Source organism: Hyla sarda, chromosome 12 (assembly GCF_029499605.1).
Source record: "Hyla sarda isolate aHylSar1 chromosome 12, aHylSar1.hap1, whole genome shotgun sequence".
NCBI lineage: Eukaryota > Metazoa > Chordata > Amphibia > Anura > Hylidae > Hyla > Hyla sarda.
In genome coordinates, this window is record NC_079200.1 from 83,721,045 (window position 1) to 83,737,980 (window position 16,936).

Sequence of the window (16,936 nt, forward strand, 5' to 3'; positions counted from 1 at the left end):
TCATCACTGCAGAGTGTAACCTGCATTTCTAAGGGGGGTCTGAACCCGCAGAAACATCCGACCCAAAATCACAGATCCAATGCAATATGACTTTAGAACAGGTAATCATAATCATTCCCTGTTTTTCAGCTATTTGAGGTAGGGGTGACAGAAAGTGCAGAAATCTCCCTGCCCCCCATGATATCACATATCTCCAGTGATGATAGACATTTACATCCTATGTGGTTAATATGAGCCGCTCCTCTTATAAAAGTATATAAGCATTCCTAAAGTGAGGCTTCTCAAGTTTTGGCATAGCCTGTACAGGGGCCTATATGAAGGGAGTATACATTACTGCCTAGATCTCAGTTTATTCTGCAGTAATGGTTACAATCCATCATTCAGTGATTTTTTTCCCCCAGTCTGACTACATACTGAATATTTCCATGTTATGACTTTGTGGTAAACTCTGATCAGGGACTTCTGTTAGATCCTAGCCAGTACAGGCAGGCTCTCCCATGAAAGATGTGAGTCACTGACATTCAAGGAAACGTCTAGAATCAATGTCCTCTGCTCTTCAGTTCTCAGCTGTTAACCAGCTCTGTGCTGCTATTGGTCTAGAAGCCTTACAGGACACTGGATTGGTCTGACATGGCAGGAATTTTATTTATTTTTTCCTTTTTGCTCCTTCCTCCATCCTTGGACATCTTGCTGCATTGCAGACATCTTAACTATGTTTACCTGGGTAAAAAATCAGGGCCATACCTAAAATCTGTGGGGCCCATTACCCATCACATCATTAGAAAACACTGGGGCCTGTAGTTGTAAGTTATGTGACCCTGTTATATTTTGGGAAACACATGTATCCCTTTAAGTGCAAAACATGTGCGTGTATCTTGTTGTGGGCCTAACCTCAATGTTAAATGGCCCATCCATAAAGCTGTACGAATTCTCTAGGTAATGGAGTGAATACATCACTGCAATCTGAGATAGCCAGCAAAAAGAGAAAAAATTATCAGTAAACAAGAGATTAGGTAGAGAACATCACTTCATAAAGAGCCTTTAAAGATACTGGCAGCTGACACCATTGTCTAACAAGATGGAGACTATAGGTGACATCAATGACGCTGCCTCCATTTTCTAACTTCTCTGAGGGCTCCATAAGGCCATAAGGGTGAATATCAGTGAATGCCACCATCTGCCCAGTTGTCATGTCATAAATTAATTAAACTCGAGAAATCACTTAGTAACATTAAAGCCTGGTACAGGACACGTCTGATATCCAGGAGCTGCAGTGATGAGAGTAGGAAAGAGTTAATGAGACAAAATCTGCAGAACTTACATAACATCATCTATATTCCACCCTTAACTCAGAATAGCTGGTGTAGAATACTAGGACCCAATAATTTTCTGCACCTAAAAAAAAAAAAAAACTTAATATAGGGGATACAAATCTGAGATGTAAAGGGCCTGTTCTGGGGAAATCACATCTTAAGAGCATGGAGCAACAATGTCTGAGATCTCCAAAAATACTAATAAAGATTGTGCCCTGGAAATACATAAGTATCCACAGTAGAAGTGAGAACCTCAAAACACAACAGGAAGTAAGACAAGCACAAAGTATATAAAGAAATCAGAGATAGAGTAACATCACGTACACACATGCAATGCATCCATCTTGTTTCCTGCTTCGAGAAACATGGGCTGGCTGCTTTCCTAACTTCCACACAAGCCCCTAACTTAACTTCATGATCAAGGAAACAAACAAACAAACAAACAAACAAACAATCTTCCCACACTACTCAAAGAAAACAAAAAAAGAAAAAGAAAAGAGATTACACACACATTATATATATATATATATATATATATATATATATATATATATATATATATATTTTCTCTTTTTTTATATATATATATATACACACACATGGGGATTTGCACATTAAACCTTTGTGAAGCATAGGAGAGGCCTGCACCCATAACATAAATATCCCCACTAAAGGGTTAATTGTAAGACATATTGCAGTATTAAATCTGTCTGAAAATAAGAAAAGGCATCATGACAGATGCAGGTTATTTTTAAACTGGCATCCATGGAATATCTACAGTCATGTTTGTTGAAAGAAAACAATGTCATTTAGGTGATACAGCTCGTATACTTACTGTTTGACATCCATATTGGTTAGATTCCAGCCTCAGGAAGTCATATATCCAGAACAATAAAATATTCTCAAAAAAAGCTGAACTTTGGTTAAAAGCAAGAGAATCATGAGCATGCAGGCTGTGCCTGTCCACAGGGCTCTGAGTAAACCGCAGAAAGGCTTTAGATACAATGGTATCTTAGAAATCCGGCAGATCCAAGCTAGGCCCCAGATGTATGTCAGGCATGAGTGCTGGCAGAGTCCATGTAGTCAGTATTAAAGCAATAGTCCGGGATTAATGTGGTTCTTGTCCTTTAGGAAGTTGCTAAGGGAGTTCTGCTTGGTGGCCTGTACGTCAGCTGAAGGCTGGTGCTGAGAGAGCCTCCATGTTCCTCTGAGCAGCATGTGACACAGGAATACACAATAATGCAGAGATCTTCCTTGGTGAACAGGGGAAAGGGGGGGGGGGGGGTTGTGTGCAGAAACCCTCCACTCTGTACAAGAGAATTTACTTGTGCAGTGTAGCCCCAGCACCTCTCCTGTATCCCCAGCAGCAATCACTGGCTAATGGCACCCAACCATGTGATCCCTTCAGAAAGTCAAAATGTAAAACACTTGCTAGTATAGTGAGTTTGGCGCGAGAAGTCGCATAGATGCAACCTGCAAAAGCACAATGTCCAAGAGATGGGAATAAACTACAAAAAAACAAGCTCTGGCTTACCTGTGTGGATGCATTGTTACAGTGTTATATGTCAATACTTATAAAACATGGAGGACAGAGTCTCAGTTCTCAGACAGAAAGGGCTTGGCACTTCAGCCTGATGATCAGTCTCCCCTGATGCAAGCTGGGGCAGGATTGGAGGCTTTCGGGAATCCACATGTAATGCTTCAGGCCATTGGCTGAGCCACTTCCTGAGTGATTATCTTTGTACAGCTCTTGCAGGCAGGAGCCATCCTGTGTAGAGAGAGAGAGAGAGACAGGCTCAGCTAGGCCTGCACACTGCAGATCAGGAGGTGAACACCAGCAGACACACACAATGACACACACTCCCACTTCTCACTGATACAAAGAGTACACACTGTTGCAATGTGTAAGTTACATTAATGGTAATAGAAACAAAATGCACAATAAAAGCAAACCTGTGAGCCCTGTCCCTGAGCTGTGTGAGCAGAGAATCCATGTAAAGGAGCACGGTGACACTAGAAATCAAACAGGGCACTCCGGGGACACAGGAGGAGCATTGGGGCTGTCAGATCTGTTCAACAAACCTTTTATTCCCCCATCCTCCAAGCCGAATGAAACTGTCCTTAAAGCAACAGAGAGAGAAAGAGAGGGAGAACCCAGCTTCCGCCCTGGCTGGCTGCAAATTGCAGAGCATTAACCCCGCGTTGCCTGTACTCTCTGGAGGAAGGCCTGCCTATGCCTGCAGCCTTAAGACAAAAGAGGGAAGGAGGCTTCTGTCCCAATTGATGTTTTAGGCATTCTTATGTAGAGAAGGGTCATTGTGTGCTGTTATTAAAGCACAACAGACAGTACACCGTCATTTAATGCAGCTCGACCTCATGCTATACACAATAGCATTTATGTTGTGAAGAAGACTGTGCTGCTGCTACAAAAAGGGCCTGACTGACATATACACATCTTATATAGAAGGGTACAAATTACAACTACGAATTCATGTGTGGATTGAACAAATTTACTCACTGTAGACTAGACAAATTTTTTTTTTTTTTTTTACCATCAACACAAAATTTACAGTGGAAATAAATGGTGTTTAATCAAAAGCAGAAATTTACTAGGGACTTGAAGGGCTATTTATAGTAAAATACACTATACTTCATCTAGCTGCAACACCTTTTCCAGAGATGCTTCTTTAAGAAAACTGGATTCTGTGTACCAGCCTGTATTCACTACTGTATGCGGGGGTCAAAAGGCTATATGATTTTGTGGTGATTTAGGTTCACACCACATTTTTGCAATACAGTTCCCATATACGTTCTCAATTTGAAAACCGTATGGAACCGTATTGAAAACCGTATGCCAAAAAATGCATCAGGTTGTGTCCGTTCTGTATCCTGTACGGTTTTGTCAGGTTTTTTCCCGTACCCAAAATCGTAGCCTACTACAGTGTTTGGTCCGGGTGAAAAACCGAAACCTTTACGTTTTTTTTTTTTTTTTTTTTTTTAACATGGTAGTCAATGGGAACCGTGCAGAGCCGTATGTGCATACGGTTCCAACCTGCTTTCACCATACGGTTTTTGCACAGTTTTTTTCTTGGAAATTCAATGAAACAAGTGAAACTTTATACATAAATGGAGTGAAAAGTTAAAAACGTATACTTTTTTTCTTAAAAAAACGGATGCAACCGGACATCATTTTTCAAACCATATATGGTTTTCAACCGTATACGGATTAAAATTTGTACACATGTTTTGATACAGTTTAGTCAGGTTTTGAGGAATCCGTTTTTTTTAATCAAAAACCTGATACAGGAACTGTATTGCAAAAACGTGGTGTGAACCCAGCCTAAGCCAGGAGGACACCTGCTATTGGCTAGAAAGATTGATACTGACCTACTGTGTTTATACCTTCAGGTTTTTCAAATGGCAATTATTGAATACAAAGACAGAAACAGATCATAAATGGATGACACGTATAAAGTTAGGTTCAAACTGTGTTAGGGCTTCTGTCAGACGTATTGGTAACCATCCTGCCAACACATTCTGTAATGGAGGACAGCAGATAACATTCATTTCAATGGCCCAAACGGAGTCGCTATTCTGGCCATAAGAGGTCTGCTTCGCTTTTGAGAATAAAAAATGAATGGAAGCCGCTCACTTCCATTACAGCAAACGTTGGCGTCGTTTTTAGCAGGATGCCAACGGATACGTCTGATGGAAGCACTAACAGAGTGTGAACCTAGCCTAACGCAGGCTTCAAATGCAGCTTTTTGTGGCAGTTTTTGGTTCAGTTTTTTTTTAAACCAAAACCATAATTGGATTAAAAAGGAATGAGAAATAAAATAAAGGACTGCCACAAAAAGCTGAGTGTGAAACCAACCAACCCTGAGATTATCTTCTCAAACACATTCCTGACTTTGTATTGAACTATTGCAAATAAAAATCTGAATGTGTGAACACAACCTCAATACTGCAGTGTAAATAAGGCCTAAGGACACACAAAAGCAGGTTCTGGGAGATGACAAAATAGGCCAAAACCACAGAAAACATTCTATAGGTGTGTTTATCAAATCGATCATTAATGGTCACATAGTTTTGTAGGAATAACTGCGGCCTTCAGGTTATGTTCACACAAGGCATATTTTACATGTATTCCCACACAATGTAATAGGTATGAAAACTGCATGTATTAAGTGTCCTACTGGTTTTAATGGAAATATGCATTGTAGTCTATACTGTGACCTATGATGGACAATTCTTAGATTTTCATCACAGAAAATAAATGACAGGTCACATCAGGCAGCCAGGATACGGATTTGCCCATGGAAATGGGCTAATCTGTGCCCAAAATCACAAAACCGTACAGTAAAACTGAAGCAGAAATGCAAGAGTATGTCTTGGCTTTTTGCAGTTTTCCACAGCACATTTCCTATACAAAAATATGATGCGGCAACATAGCCTAACATTCAATTTGAAAACCATGGCCTTATCCTGCTTGCGCCAATCTCAGCCACATCACGGTTGCTTGTAAGGCACTTCATGAGGCCTTACCCTTGGGGCCCATCCACACGACAGAATTTCAGAGTAAAATCCAGTGGTAAAATACTGATGCAGCAGCCTCCAATTATTTTCAATGGGATTCTGCTGCACTGTGCACACGGCAACATGTCCGGAAAAAAAATAATAATAATATGGCTTATGGCTGGTTCTGTCACACAGGACGATATGAGCCCATTTGGATGATAACCGCCCTGTGTAATAGGGTTCTTAGATACTAAGTAACCTAAGCAGAACATTCACAGGCCTCACCCTGTAGTTTTGGTCCATGATAACTTGGTTATTCATTGTCTCACATCTCATTTTTGACCATTTGTTTTCTATTATTTATTTACACATTAGTCACCTATAGAAAGTGCATGCTGACATGATGATCACAACTACAAGCCTGCCTCCTGGTGGCCACACACAGAACTGTGGTCATCTCCTGGACAAAAACAAACAATGACAGGAATTTCTACAGCTTCTGAGACCAGAATGATTGCTACAAAAAAAAAAAAAAAAAAAGCAGCAATCCTAAAAGCAACATCCCATTAACCCCTTAAGGACCAAGCCCATTTTCACCTTAAGGACCCGAGCATTTTTTGCACATCTGACTACTGTCACTTTAAGTATTAATAACTCTGGGATGCTTTTACTTATGAATCTGATTCTGAAGATAATTTTTTCGTGACATGTTCTACTTTAACATAGTGGTAATTTTCGCCGATACTTGCATCATTTCATGGTGAAAAATTCCAAAATGTTATGAAAATTTTTAGCATTTTTCTAACTTCGAAGCTCTCTGCATGTAAGGAAAATAGACATTCCAAATAAATTATATATTGATTCACATATATAATGGGGGAGATTTATCAAAGGATTTAGACAGTTTTTTCTTGTCTAAATTTGTCGCACAGAAAGTCGAAGTCTGAATATGTGCGACTTTTCTGCGACTTTTGCTCTAGAGGATTTTTAGAACATGATGCATGCTAGTCTATTTTAGACTGAAATGCATTGAAAAATACATTGGTGCTGAATTTATCAAAAGCGACTTTTCAGCGACAAGTTGCATAGGCTGAAAGTACGCCGAAATGTCAGACCATGTTGGAGCAGGTTTAAATATAGACTAAAGCATAGATCATGCAGTCTGTGCACAGAATTTATCAAGAGCTGTGCGCCATTTGAGAAATTAGGTGCACAATAGACCAGACTAACCCTCTGTAGTTTGGTCTATATTGATGCGGGACAGACAACTTTGATAAATATCCCCCAATATGTCTACTTTATGTTGGCATCATAAAGTTGACATGTTTTTACTTTTGGAAGACATCAGAGGGCTTCAAAGTTCAGCAGCAATTTTCAAATTTTTCTAAAAATTTTCATAATCAGAATTTTTCAGGGACCAGTTCAGTTTTGAAGTGGATTTGAAGGGCTTTCATATTAGAAATACCCCATAAATGACCCCATTATAAAAACTGCACCCCTCAAAGTATTCAAAATTACATTCAGTAAGTGTGTTAACCCTTTAGGTGTTTCACAGGAATAGCCGCAAAGTGAAGGAGAAAATTCAAAATCTTCATTTTTTACACTCGCATGTTTTTGTAGACCCAGTTTTTGACATTTTTACAAGGGGTAAAAGGAGAGAAATCCCCCCAAAATTTGTTACCCAATTTCTCTCAAGTAAGGAAATACCTCATATGTGTATGTCAAGTGTTCGACAGGCACAGTAGAGGGCTCAGAAGGGAAAGAGCGACAATGGGATTTTGAAGAGAGTTTTTCTGAAATGGTTTTTAGGGGGCATGTCACATTTAGGAAGCCCTTACGGTGCCAGAACAGCAAAAAAATAAAAAATAAACCACCACATGGCAAGCTATTTTGGAAACTACACCCCTGAAGTAATGTAACAAGGGGTAGAGTGAGTCTAAACCCCTCACAGGTGTTTGATTACTTTTCGTTAAAGTTAAAGATGTGTAAATTATAAAAAAAAGAAAAATTCACTTAAATGCTGGTTTTCCCCCAAATTTTACATCTTTACAAGGGGTAATAGGAGAAAATGCCCCCAAAATTTGTAACCCCCATCTCTTCTGAGTATGGAAATACCCCATGTGTGGACGTCAAGTGCACTGCGGGCGCACTACAATGCTCAGAATAGAGTCACAGAGTCCCATTTGGCAAGCAAATTTTGCTGAAATGGTTTTTAGGGGGCATGTCCCATTTAGGAAGCCCCTATGATGCCAGAACAGCAAAAAAAAAAAAAAAAAGAAACACCCACACGGCATACTATTTTGGAAACTACACCCCTCAAGGAACGTAACAAGCTGTACAGTGAGCCTTAAAATCCCACAGGTGTTTGATAAATGTTCATTAAATTGGGATGTGAAAAGGAAAAATTAGATTTTTTACACTAAAATGCTAGGGTTACCCCATATTTTTTCATTTTTCACAAGTGATAATAGGAAAAAAATGTAATTGTAAATTTGTAAATACATTTCTTTGGAGTAAGGACATACCTCATATGTGGACGTAAACAGCTCTGCGGGTGCACACCAGGTCTCAAAAGAGCAGAAGCGCAGTCAGGGGCCTTGAGTATTTACATAGCTGCCTATGGAACCAGACGGAGCGTTACATGGGGTACACCAAGTTAATAAAGTGGGGTACAGTGGGCCGTAAAATGACAAAATAGGTTATGTTCCCAGAATGATGACCCAGAGCATAGCCAAAACTAAAAAATATGCCCACCCCAAACCCTATGCTCTGAATAATCATTCTGGGAATGTGATGTGTGTGGCCGTCCCTAACCTGTTGCAACAAAAAAAGTCCCCGATGATAGTGACTCAGTGACCCATGACCCATTTTTGGAAAAAAAATACCCCCAGAGGTCTTATCTGGTTTTATATTTTTATATAAAATAGTTTTTTGGGGCAATTTAGTGGCTTTACAGGGTTAAGATTTGGAATTCACCAGCGATCACCGACATCGGGGGGGGGGGGGGGGGTGTTCTCAGGACCCCCTGGGTATTGCCACGGGGTGTCTACTGAATGATTTCAGCAGGCGAGGCAGGGACAGAAATTTGCACGGGTCCTAAAGTATAAATACGCCCTTGGTCCTTAAGTACCAGGGCATCAGGGCGTACCTGTACGCCCTTGGTCCCTAAGTGGTTAAAGGGAACGTGTTACAGTTCAATCTAAACAACATGTTATAGAGCAGTAAAGTTAAAAGCACAACTGTCTTGAGGTTTGGGGCATATAACCGAACCACAGTGTGTGTGTATGGTGTGCAAAATATGTCTCCAGCCTGACTTTTATCCCTCTTATTATGGCTTTTATTAGCTCAAAAAAGTTCAGATTTACTTACTGAAATCTCTTCTTTCCATGAGTCCGTAGGCAGCACAGGCAACATATGGGTTAACCTAGTTATTTCTACTATCAGGCAGAAGAAACAAAAATCAAAGAATTAGCACGATTAACTAATCATCCTAGGACACGCCCCTATGCACATAAATACTCCCTCCAAATGACCCCACACTGTGTTTTAATGCAGCAATACTTTTTATTTAGGGAGGGACCCTGGGCTGCCTATGGACTCATGGAAAGAAGAGATTTTCGGTAAGTAAATCAGAACTTTCCACATTGTCCTACAGCAGCATAGGCAACATATGGGAATCAAAAGCAATATAATCAATATCATGGAGGGTAATCTGAGGCAGATACTTCCAGCATTCTCCTGCCGAAGGACACCTCTCCATTAGTGATCACATCCAACTTGTAATGAAGGTATTCGGCGTAGACCACGTGGCTGCCCGACAAATATGGTCAAACTTGTGCCAAAGCCGCCCAAGAGGTGGATGCAGATCTTGTAGAATGTTCTCTAATTCCAATTTGCGGAGAGAGACCTTGAGAAGAAGAAGCTAACAAGATGAGATCCTTGATCCACCTTGGTAGCGAAGCTTTTGATGCTTGACAACCCTTATTAAGACCTTGGAAATGGACGAATAAGGAATTGGAGCACCTGAAATCCTTTATCCACGTAGGCAGGAACTACTCTTTTGACATCCGGTAAATGAAGCCTTTGCTGTTCCTCATCCTGAGGATCCTTATACAGAGTGGGTAGAAAAATCTCTTGATTACGGTAATATTCTCTACAGAAGGAACCTTAGGAAGAAAAGAAGGATCAGTCCTGAGGATGAGACAGTTCTGCGAAATCCTCATATATTGCTCTCAAGATAGCGCTTGAATCTCTCCCACGTGCTTGGCTGTAGAGATCACTACCAAAAATATTGCCTTCCAGGTGACTAACTTAATAGAGGATTGCTCCAAGGATTCAAATGGAGCCGTAGTTAGGGCTTCTAAAACAATGGACAAGTCCCATGAAGCAACTGGAGACTTCACAGGAGGACAAAGATTTTTGATGGCTCTGAAGAAACGATTAAAGGGATACTCCGGTGAAAAACTTTGATTTTTTTTTTTTAATCAACTGGTGCCAGAAAGTTAAACAGATTTGTAAATGACTTCTATTAAAAAAATCTTAATCCTTCCTGTACTTATTAGCTGCTGAATACTACAGTGGAAATTCTTTTCTGTTTGAAACACAGAGCTGTCTGCTGACATCATGAGCACAGTGCTCTCTGCTGACATCTCTGTCCATTTTAAGAACTGTCCAGAGTAAAAGGAAATCCCCATAGCAAACATATACTGTTCTGGACAGTTCCTAAAATGGACAGAGATGTCAGCAGAGAGCACTGTGCTCATGATGTCAGCAGACAGCTCTGCGTTTCAAACAGAAAATAATTTCTGCTGTAATGGTCAGCAGCTAATAAGTACAGGAAGGATTAAGATTTTTTTAATAGAAGTCATTTACAAATCTGTTTAACTCTCTGGCACCAGTTGATTTAAAAAAAAAATAAAATAAAAGTTTTTCACCGGAGTACCCCTTTAACTAAGGTGCAGTTAGAGAATTTCCCTTCAAAAAGGTAGTTGATAGCTGAAAATTTTACTTTCAAGGTATTCCATTTCAACCCTTTCTCGAATCCTTCATGAAGGAATTTCAAGAAATCTTTTTAAATCTGGTACCGTAATCTCATTTTGATTGCACCCAGAAGAAAATCTGTTAGCTACTTTATCATAGACTTTGACAGTAGCCGGCCTGCGAGAAGATGACAGGATATCCACTACTTTATCCGCAAAACCTCTCGACTTTAGTGATGATCGGCCAGCCTCCAAGCCATTAAGTGGAAATTCTGTGGGTTTTAGTGCAGTATTCCTCTCTGGCTCAATAGATCCGGCCTGAATGGTATTTCGAGATATGAGCCCCTCGAAAGTTCCCACACGCAGTGAAACCAAGCCCTCCTGGGCCAGAAGGGAAGAATCAATATGACCGAGGCTCGTTCCAAACTTTTCTTCCTCAGGGCCTGAGACTCCAGTTGAAGAGGAGGAAATGCATAAATCAACTTGTCCTTCCAAGATATTGTCAAACCGTCCAAGAAGTCTGGGTTGTCCTCCTTGTTGAGGGAACAGAAGACAGGAACTTTCCTGTTATCTCTTGATGCCATGACATCTATATCCAGAACTCCCTTCCTGGAGGTGATCCACTGAAATGATTCTAGATGCAGACTCCACTCTTACTGGTCTATTGCATGCCTGATCAGCCAGTCCGCTTTCACATTCTTCTCCCCTCTGATGTGTACAGCTCGAATCTCTGCTGAATTGTGTTTCACCCATAACATCATGGCACTGCACTCTTTCATCAACAGGGGGGACCTGGTCTCCCCTTACTTGTTGATATACAACACTGTGACAAGGTTGTCTTATTGCACCAGAACTCTCCGATTTGATAAGACATGAGAAGTGGCAAAGGGCACGAGGGACCGCTCTCATTTCTCTCAGGTTGGAAGAACTCATCTCCACCGTCGACCATTTCGCCTGGACCCAATGGTCCCCTAGGTGAGCTCCCCAGCCCAGATGGGAGGCATCCGTAGTCAGAATGGACTGGGGAGTATTGGACAGACACCTCCCACAGGTGACATTGTCCATATTCAACCACCATACTAGATCCTTCCTGGTGGTGGTCGAGAGACGGAAGAAAGAGTCGAAGGAAGACCGGAGACCATCCCACTGAGAAAGAATATCCCCCTGAAGGCACCTCGAGTGAGCCCTGGCCAAGGGCACAGCCTCCAGGGAAGATGTCATGAAGCCCAGCACTCATATGCCTGACCTGATGGTCAGCTCTGTCGACAAGAGGAGTTATTGTATTGCTTCCATAAGTCTGCTTACTCTGTCTTCTGATAGGAAAATCTTCCTTCGATATGAATCCAGCTTGAATCCCAGGAACTTGCAAACCATTGACTGTTTCAGAACCAACTTCTGAGTGTTCACAATGAACCCGTGCTCCTCCGGAGTGTTGATTGTCAAGTGAAGATGATCCTGTAGAAGTTCTGGAGATGCTGCTTTGATGTACCAATCCTTCAGATTCGGCACCAGAAACACTCCTTGCCGACGAAGGTGAGCTGCCAGCACCACCACTACTTTCATAAAAACTCTGGGAGCCAAGGATAACCTGAAAGGGAGACAGGTGAACTGTAAATGAAGAATTTTGGTCCCTGAGCGGATGGCAATCCTCAGAAACCTGCGATGCGACCTCCTGACTGGCACATGCAGGTATGTGTCTTTCAAATCCAAGGACAACTCCTTCTTGCAGGAATGATGTAACCAACCAAATTGTTTCCATTTGGAAATGCTTCTTCTTGACGGACTTGTTTAGGGGAGAAAGGTCTATTACTAGTCTCCACTGACCTTCTTTCTTGGAGACTGCGAAAATTCTGGTATAGCCACCTGTCCCTCTTTGGTAATAGGGTACTTTCTCTAAAGCTCCCTTTGTGATGAATTCTCATACTAGACTTAGGAGAAGAGGGTTTTCGAGATTGAAGAACAGACTGGAAGGAGGAAGACGAGCAAATTCTATGCAGTAGCTTTTTGAGATGACTGATCTCACCCATGTATCCGAAGTAGTATTCGCCCAGACAGAAGCAAAATGCCAGTCTTGCCCCTAGTGGGATGCTTCTGGTGTCACAAGGCTTGATCTTTGTTATCCTGGAACTGCTTCCTTTTAAGTGGTTCTGATTGTCTCTCTCTCCCACCTCTGAACCTCCATTGTCTTCCTTGCTGTCTTGAAGGGAGATCTCCCCTGCTGACTTTGAAAGGGACGAAATCTAGTCTTCTTGCCCTCATATGGGAAAGCAACTCCTTTAGAGTTCCTCATAGATTTCAAAATTCTATCCAGCTGAGAACCAAACAAGCTTCACCCTTTGAAAGATAGGACACAAATGATTCTTAGCCAGAACATCCCCTCCCCATTCTTTAATCCACAAGGCCCTTTTTGCCGAGTTGGACAGTGACAAAACTTTGGAACTTGCTGTGAGGGAATCCAAGGGATAGTCGCAGAGAAATTCCGATGCTCTTTTCATAGGCGACAAGCTATTAAGCAAGTCTTCTCTTGGCACTCCACTGGCAATATCTTTGCCTAACTGGCTGAGCCACAGCCTACGTGATCTAGCCGCTGGAACCGTAGCCATAGAGGCCTTGCAATTGCTGGCAGCAGCAGAGTACACTTTTTTTTTTTAAATCCACTTCTGCCCTCCGATTCATAGGATCTTTTAGGAGGGAAGCTTCCTCAGAAGGAAACAGTCTTCTTGGACAGGGGCAACCGGTAGATCCACTTTGGGAGGATTTTCCCAAGACTGGAACACCTTAGGATCTAACTTATAAGTTGCCCTGAATCGAGCTCCTGTATCCAACTTCCTGTCCGGCTTATCCCAACCGGACAGCATACATTTTTTTTAACAGATGCTGTGATGGAAGATAATTATTTCCCTTAGGGAAATAAAACAATGCCTCCTTTAAGGCTACATTAGTAGTAGGAATATCATCTTCTACTGTAGCCTTAACTGCTTCAATAAGTTGATCAATTTTCTCTTTATTTAACAGGCAAAACTCCTCCGGATCTTTGGCGTCTGAGAACTCAGAACTAGAGACCACCTCCCCTTCAGATAATTCCTCAGAACTGGAGTCTGAAGAGCAACTGTCATAGTTGTGCAACTTTCTGAGCTTACTGTCATGACGGTGCCGGGATGAGTCTTTAAACATCTCTGTCATCTGCGACTTTATCCATCCAAAGAGCTGTTTAGTTTAACCTGTTCAGGACACAGGGCGTATCCATATGCCCTGCATCCCGAGTCCTTAAGGACTGAGGGCGTATGGATACGCCCTTGGGAATTCCGGTCCCCGCCGCTAGCCGGTTGGGGACTGGATCGGGATGCCTGCTGAAATCCTTCAACAGTCATCCCGGCACATCGCCCAGGGGAGTCCTGAGACCCCCCCATGTCGGCGATCGGAGAAAATCGCATGTCAATTCAGACATGCGATTTTCTCCAATTCTGGGCTGATCGGGTCTCTGGTGACCCGATCACCCGTAAAATAGGGCTGATCGGAGTTGTCAGCAACAGCCCCAATCAGCCTAAGGGATAGGAGTGAGGTTGCAGAGCTGTGATCTCCTCCTATCCCCTGCCATTAGTCAGAACGGAGTCCTGACCAATGGCAGCGCAGGACAGGCCAAACACTGTCTGGGCATGCTGGGAGTTGTAGTTTTGCAACATCTGGAGGGTCACAGTTTGGAGACCACTGTTACAGTGGTGCCCAAACGGTAGCCCTCCAGATGTTGCCAAACTACAACTCTCAGCATGCCTGGACTGCCCAGGCATGCTGGGAGTTGTAGTTCTGTAACATCTGTCCCTTCAGATTTAGCAATTTTCATGAATTTTTTGAAAATTGCTGCTCTATTTTGAAGCCCTCTAATTTTTTCAAAAAGCAAAAATATGTCCATTTTATGATGCCAACATAAAGTGGACATATTTATTTGTGAAGAAAAATAAAAATTTATTGTGAATATCCATTTTTCTTACAAGTAGAGAGCTTCAAAGTTAGAAAAATGCTAAATTTTCCAAATTTTCATGAAATTTTAGGATTTTTCACCAAAAAAGGTTGCAAGTAGCACCGAAAATTTTGCACCAAAATAAAGTAGAATATGTCACGAAAAAAAATCTCAGAATATTTGGTAAAAGCGTTTTCGCGTTATTAATTCATAAAGCGACGGTGGTCCGAATTGCAAAAAAGGGCGCAGTCCTTAAGGGGTTAAGATTGGAGATTAGATTGTGAGGGCTGACAGAAATGGCGCTTATTACTCTCACATGAGTCAGGAAGGGGCTGATGGCATCCTACACATTCTCTGTGTCTTTGCTTCCTCTTTCTTTTTCCCGAATCTCTATGGCTTGCCATCTAAAATACAAAAAAAGGAGCAATAACATTGCTACAGGAAGCTGAACCAAGAGCATAACCCCTGGGAATGCGAGACAATACCTTCCTGATCACAAAGAGGCACTGACCTAGCAGAGTGCTTACCATATACTAAGAGCCTGGGCCTTTTAATAAGAAAAGAGAGGAAAAGCACTCACAACACACATTACCTTAACCAATCAGAGTGATTGTACTGGAGCGCCTCCGTAATTCCAGCTGACCGGAAGTAACGACAGACGCCACTGCACTGCTCACACCCTCTACTCCGTAGGCTCCGCAATGCCTCCCGATGCCGGAACTACATGTGCCTCACTCTGGATCCTGCACAGCTGCGCACACGGTAACACATCCATAAAACATTGCACTGCAGGAAATTCGCGTCTAATGCCGGCTCCTGCAACGGCTTGCGGGATGTACCATTATCTCCCTCAGAGTACTAAACTGCAGCCAGAGCCAGGGGAGCACAAAGCCCGCACCTACAAAATCCTCCATACAGGATTAGTTAATCGTTTAATTAAGTGCTTATTCTTTGATCTTTGTTTCTTCTGCCTGATAGTAGAAATAACTAGGTTAACCCATATGTTGCCTGTGCTGGCGTAGGACGATATGGAAACACTTTTATATGCTGCCACTGACAACCGGATAGGCGTGGCCAGGGGTTCGCTATGCAGTGCGGCCACCACACCTATCCCCTGTACACCAGTGCTGGGACCACTTTCTGATTGAGAAACAGGTCCCAGCGCATGCATCCCTTATCTTTCATATGTGAGCGCCGACCGACATTACAGAGCGAGCGCTCTGTCTGACACCTCCGTGCGCTCGGGCAATACTGGAGGCAGAGAGTGAGCACTCTCTGCCTCTAGGGAATGCAGAAACGCCCAACGAGTCTCCCGCACGGGGAGAAGTAAGAGGAGAAGGACAGACACTGTCCGTGTGCACAGAGGCATTAGACAGTTGAAGTGAGCGCTCGCGCTCTGTAAAGAAATGTCGGTTGGCGCTTACATATGAAAGATAAGGGGCACATGCAGTGGGACCTGTGTATCAATCACACAGTCTCGGACAGAGAACCAAGGAAAAAAAACAAAAAGGGCAGGAGCTGTGTCCCCCAATGGATCCTTCGAGAAAGAGATTTTACGGTAAGTATTAAAAAAATCTCCTTTTCTCGATCAGCTCCATTGGGGGACACAGACCGTGGGACGTACCAAAGCCGTCCCTTGGGTGGGCAGATAAGTATTCAGGCAGACGGCCGATCCACTGCTGCCTGCAACACTTTACGACCCAGACTAGCATCAGCCGATGCGAAAGTATGAACCCGATAAAACCTCGAGAAAGTGTGCAAAGACGACCAGGTAGCCGCCTTGCAAATCTGCGAGGCCGAGGCTCTATTCTGGAGAGCCCAGGATGCCCCAACAGAACGTGTGGAATGAGCCACAACCCTGAAAGGAGGAATCTTCCCCTTACAGCGATAGGCTTCCGAAATGGCAGACCGAATCCACCTAGCTGGCTTAGCACGATGAAAGGATACTCCTGGATTGACATCCGAAGATCCTGTGTCCTCTAAGTGAAAGGTGTCTCTTAGGGCTGTAACCCCTCTGAGTCAGATGCCGGCTCGGAAGTCTCGTCCACCAGTTCATCAGGGGAATGAGTAGAGGCAGTCATGGAGGGGGGCGACTCTGACCGAGAACGCGGCTCTGGCGTGGCAGAGCGGCGACTCCGAGAACAAACGGGGGGGGGCGGAACCCACGA

The 16,936-nt window shown here is 42.8% G+C and overlaps 1 protein-coding gene across 10 annotated transcripts in view; it reads right to left on the reverse strand.

The window, feature by feature from the left end:
• Positions 1-16,936, reverse strand: part of ZMYND8 (zinc finger MYND-type containing 8) — a 172,243-nt gene that overhangs the window by 137,172 nt on the left and 18,135 nt on the right. For 4 of the 10 annotated variants that reach the window (XM_056548784.1, XM_056548800.1, XM_056548786.1 and 1 more), the window contains exon 3: positions 2,149-3,081. In XM_056548784.1, the coding sequence (XP_056404759.1) occupies positions 2,149-2,162 (14 nt within the window). In that variant the 5' untranslated portion in view covers positions 2,163-3,081. Of the gene's footprint in view, positions 1-1,321; positions 1,380-2,148; positions 3,082-3,266; positions 3,485-16,936 lie in introns of those variants that run through there. The other 6 variants (XM_056548802.1, XM_056548785.1, XM_056548799.1 and 3 more) reach the window with 4 other exon arrangements.